The sequence below is a fragment of the Mycena indigotica genome, assembly GCF_014461135.1.
Source record: "Mycena indigotica strain 171206Taipei chromosome Unknown Mind.scaff0012, whole genome shotgun sequence".
Taxonomy (NCBI): Eukaryota; Fungi; Basidiomycota; class Agaricomycetes; order Agaricales; family Mycenaceae; genus Mycena; species Mycena indigotica.
In genome coordinates, this window is record NW_023503011.1 from 983947 (window position 1) to 988395 (window position 4449).

The 4449-nt window shown below is 52.4% G+C and overlaps 2 protein-coding genes across 2 annotated transcripts; one reads left to right on the forward strand and one right to left on the reverse strand.

The window, feature by feature from the left end:
• Positions 1-1021: 1021 nt before the first annotated feature.
• On the reverse strand, positions 1022-2392 carry MIND_01232200 (uncharacterized protein; the record flags this gene model as incomplete). The annotated part of the gene is made up of 3 exons (XM_037368820.1): positions 1022-1434; positions 1482-2308; positions 2358-2392. 3 exons carry the CDS (start codon positions 2390-2392, stop codon positions 1022-1024), a joined length of 1275 nt encoding a protein of 424 aa, XP_037214788.1.
• A 228-nt stretch (positions 2393-2620) lies between these two features.
• On the forward strand, positions 2621-4140 carry MIND_01232300 (uncharacterized protein; the record flags this gene model as incomplete). The annotated part of the gene is made up of 3 exons (XM_037368821.1): positions 2621-2945; positions 3001-3455; positions 3502-4140. 3 exons carry the CDS (start codon positions 2621-2623, stop codon positions 4138-4140), a joined length of 1419 nt encoding a protein of 472 aa, XP_037214789.1.
• Between the last annotated feature and the right edge of the window lie 309 nt (positions 4141-4449).

Here is a 4449-nt window from a genome sequence, read left to right on the forward strand (position 1 = left end):
ATAACATATCAAAAACTTCAGCCGGCGACCATATATAGTAATTCCATCAATGATGAACTTGTTACATTGTGAGTTTATTGCGTTACGTGTTACACCTGCTGAACTTATGGTTAAAATGATACAGTATTGCCAAATCAAGAAAAAATTGTGTGCAATGCTAAGATGCAATTTAAAGTTTGTGGTGACAAATATTATTTCTAAATTAACGTCCAGGTGTTTGTTTATATAGTACAGAAATACTTCTATAGTAAGTTTAGTCTGGTTGGAGTGAAACCCAATTTATTCAAGGAGTCCCAAGTTCTCCCAACGATGGTGTAAAAAAACTTTTGCTATATGAAAGTTTGGCACTACATTTATAGTATTTATAGGTTTAAGCATGGAATACAATGTGGCATGCAGTACAACTATGGCCCCGATCCCCGCACATGTAGTGGTAATAAGGAATCATCTTATTTGGTAATTCCCGAGTCACATTTTGGTCACATTCGCGGAAATCTGCGACCTTGATTTGACTCCAATCGGCTGACCACATTTGGCTCCGGTTTTCCCATAAAAAATTCCTGCTTTGGGACTTGTTTGGGCCCCTGTTTTTGCGTGAATCCCTAGTGTGAGAGGTTATACTAAGCCTACTTTTGTCTGGAAAGGCCAAATTCTTCAGGAATATGGAGGCTGATAGAGTCCTCAGAAATTTGGAACTGGCCTCTGAATTCCAGAAATAAAATTCCAGAATGCCAAGGCTCTTTTTTGGCTTTTCTTCAAAAATCTGTGGATTTCCTAGTTATACAGCCATAACTATAAGTGGCTGGTGAAACCTATTGATTTTCATTGTAAAAGATCTGGACTTGTTATCAGATTCTTCTCATCAGTAAATTCATCTCTCTCTCTCTCACTCTCAAGTATTTCACACAACTGAGTACTGATTCTTGAAATATTTATTGTTTAATGATAACACGTTGACGGATGCTCTCTTTGCTGTATTGATGAAGTTCGACTTGAACACGCCCTATGGCAGAACAACGAATCAGGCAGATTCGTCATCGTCTTCTTCCACAAACTGCAACGATCCCTTCGCCTTCAGCGCTGCCATCTTGTCTTCCAGGAAAAGGACGGCCTCTCTGTACGCTGTCACATAGCCGACCGGGCGGCGTGGGACCATCGCGGCAGAGAGGTGAAACACGACCGCCTGGAGGCGGGGGAAGCGGGCGTTATTGCCTAGCCCGAGGATGGCTAGCTCGACTTCCTCCCAGGGTACGTCTTTGTATGGTGTGGAAAGCGCCACATCGAAAGAGAGCGTGGTGAGGCTGTTCTGCGCGCCGTTGGCGCGGAGCTGTGCGAGTGTCGCGAGGACGGTTTTGCTTGTTTGTGAAGGACTGCGCTCGCTGAAGGTTAGAGTGGAGAGCGCGCAGCAGGGACGCAGATCAAGTGGTGTGTCCTCTGCACAACCACTTAGGTGACAATAAGATGTGAGGATCAAAACTAACCTGCTGTGCTCCCCCGACGCCTGGTGTGTGGGCCAGGCACCTCGAGGGACTTAAGCCCACTTCCGATCTTTGCGAGTAGCGCGTTGAACGATGAAGCGTCGTTGCCGAAAGATAGGATGCGGAGACGGTCAACAGACAGAGAAATGTCATCTGTGGTGAGCCATTGGATGAGAGGCGTTTGAGGATACGTTCCCAGCGCCAAACTGGCCAGATCAAAGCAATAGGAAGCCGCCTGGCGCATGGTTGGTGCCAGTGGATGCGGCGTGGTCTGGCCTGTATCACATTGGAAGACCTCGAGTGAACGGAGCAGGCGGAACGCTCCGATGAAGCGGTAGAGCGCGTCCGGTGTCTCGAACCTGCAGAAACGCAATCTGAGAGTTGTCACGCGAGTGCACACGCCAGTCTGCTGAAGCAGCATCTCCAGCCCGATTTCGACGTTCTTGTGACTGATGCCGAGGGTATGCAGCTGTGGCAGGCAATGTAGGACAGGAAACAACGCCGCCAGCGCGGAGGGCGGCGTCACGTGGCGTGTAGCCCCCTCCCGGACATCCAGCACCGTGACGAATTCGCCGAGCCGCGGGTTGTCGAGCAGGACGTCAAGGAAGCGAAGGACGGTGCGAGGGCGGACGCAAATGCGGCGGAAGCGGAGGGATTGGATGTGTGCGGCCCAGGCTAGTGAGACCAGGGAGCAGCTTTGGAGCTCCGCGCTATCGGGTCGAAAGTGGTCGATGATGAAAAAGTGCAGCTCGAGGGGGAGCTGTGGCACGGTGGGAACAGCCGGAGCACTGGCAGTGAAGGTCAACTTGGAGACTCTGCGAGAGTCCCGGCTGAACATTCCATTCAGTGCACCGAAGTGAAAGGAGAAACTACGCGTACCGCGACCAGAGCAGCGCGCTCCAAAGGGCAGGCATAAGGAGGCAGGAGGCAGGTCGAAAAACGCCAAGACAGCTGTCAAATATAGGGTACAGCCTCTCAGTCATTAGTTGATTGGCGATGATTTTCACAAGCGAGCCGCGTGACAAAAATTTCCTCGGCCCGATCTTCTTCTCTCTTCACCGTCATGGCCGCTCAAGCCCCCGGGCGTCAATTGTGCTATATCGGATACAATCAGACTTTGCTTCCACTCCCACACGTCCACAATGCATCCAGCAGAGGCTCAGGCAGAATATCGGGGAAGGGGAAGGGCGACATGGAGGGGCAGCCGTGGTCAGCGCCCGTTTCGCGGCCTTCGAGGACGTGGCACTGCGGCACGTGGCTTCCGTGCCGACCCGAGCGCGCCGCGCGATGCACCCCCGAGGGCACCGCCCGATAAGGACCTCCTGGACGGGCTGACACCGACACCGCTGCGGACGGTTCCCCGCCCGGCGCTTGTCGGCCAAGCCAAACCAGTCGTCGTCACGGACATGAAGGTTCTGGGCTCATACAATTGGGGGAAGGCGCCAGAGCCAACCATAGTTGTTCCAGGTGTGTTGCCCTTCACCAAGGATCTCGCTGTCTTATAAAACTTCCTCGTGGTTAGGCTCGCCGCCGCAATGGCGCAACCGCCCCCTTCCTTATCAGGTCGAGCTCGACCGCGGCCTCGCTTTCGTGGACGAAAACGCGTTCCGTGCACCGAATCGGTATGCGTTGCTCCCGCTCATCGCGGCCGTCGACAAGACCTGCGAGATTGAATCCCTTGCCGGAGACAAGTTTGACTGGGCAGGCGAACATGCGGACTTCCTCACCACGAGAAACGTGCTTCGTCGACTGCTGCGCTGGGTGGACAGTCCCACCGATCCAGGGAGCGAGCAGTTTGTCGATGACTTCCGGATTGACACGCAGCTGGCGGGGTCCACCGTGTTGCTGAATCGCTGGGAGAAATGCGACCAGCAAGAAATGGTATGGTGGAGCTACGGTCTCAACTTTGAGAAGGCCACGACAACACCGGCGAGCGGGATTACGGAGAATACGGGACACCAACGGATCATCTCATATGTGCGCCAGTGTTTGTTGTGTCAGCTCAATCTGACGGTTGACAAAGGACTTGGATGGACTGCGCATGGTCGTGCGCTTCGAGGTCGACGCTTATCTCCCCGAGAATATGAAGCCAAAGCCCAAGTTGGAGGCAGAAGAACTAACATTTGCCAACCTCGCAGCACGGTTGGCTGGCATAGACCTCGCCACTCCCAAATTCCAGATCCCTTCGCACGCCTCTCCGCCTTCCTCACGTGCCTCGGCCTCCCCCGAGCCCTTCACATGCTACCACGGGCTGCGGGTAGTTGAGGCCGGCACACCGATCCCCCAACGCAACCTCGTTGACCTGTCCACGCGCAGCGAGCGGCGCATGCTCGATATCGACTGGTCCGATTTCTACATCCAGCACTTCCTCTCGCAAATCGACATGCACTTCGTCGGCGTCCACGAGCGGGGCCTGTTCAGCCGAGTCGTCAAACGCTCCGTCCTGGAAAACGATACAGGGTCTGAAGATCTTGGGGCCAAGATCCAGCCGACTCTGCGCAAGTTGCGCGTCGCGCTGGACACGATTCGCGACTCGGTGCTGGAGCACGGGCAGCGTGGGCGCTTGTCGCTAGTCTGTCGGCAGGGCGAGCTCCAGGTCTTTGAACGACCGAGCATGGCGAGCTGCTTGCCACAGGAGATTCTGGACAGATTTATTGAATAGTGTTTGGAGAATGCAGGTAGAATTAAATTACTTTGCGTCAAAAGATAAGTATGCTTGTAATGAAAAATAAACAGTAGATTGATATATATAGTGTCACTCCTCAGGCTCACTGAACCCAAAACATGATTTGAGGCGACTTAGATATATACTACTAGTAGTAGATTCTGAGATAGGTCTACTCATAATATTTGCTGTTTCCGAGTTTTCTAAAAAGAAAAACTGAAAAAGCTAGAGATAGACTCAGATAGTCATACATGTTTCTAACAGGTTTTGAAAACAGGGTTTTAGAAATGCATTTCAAATCCAACT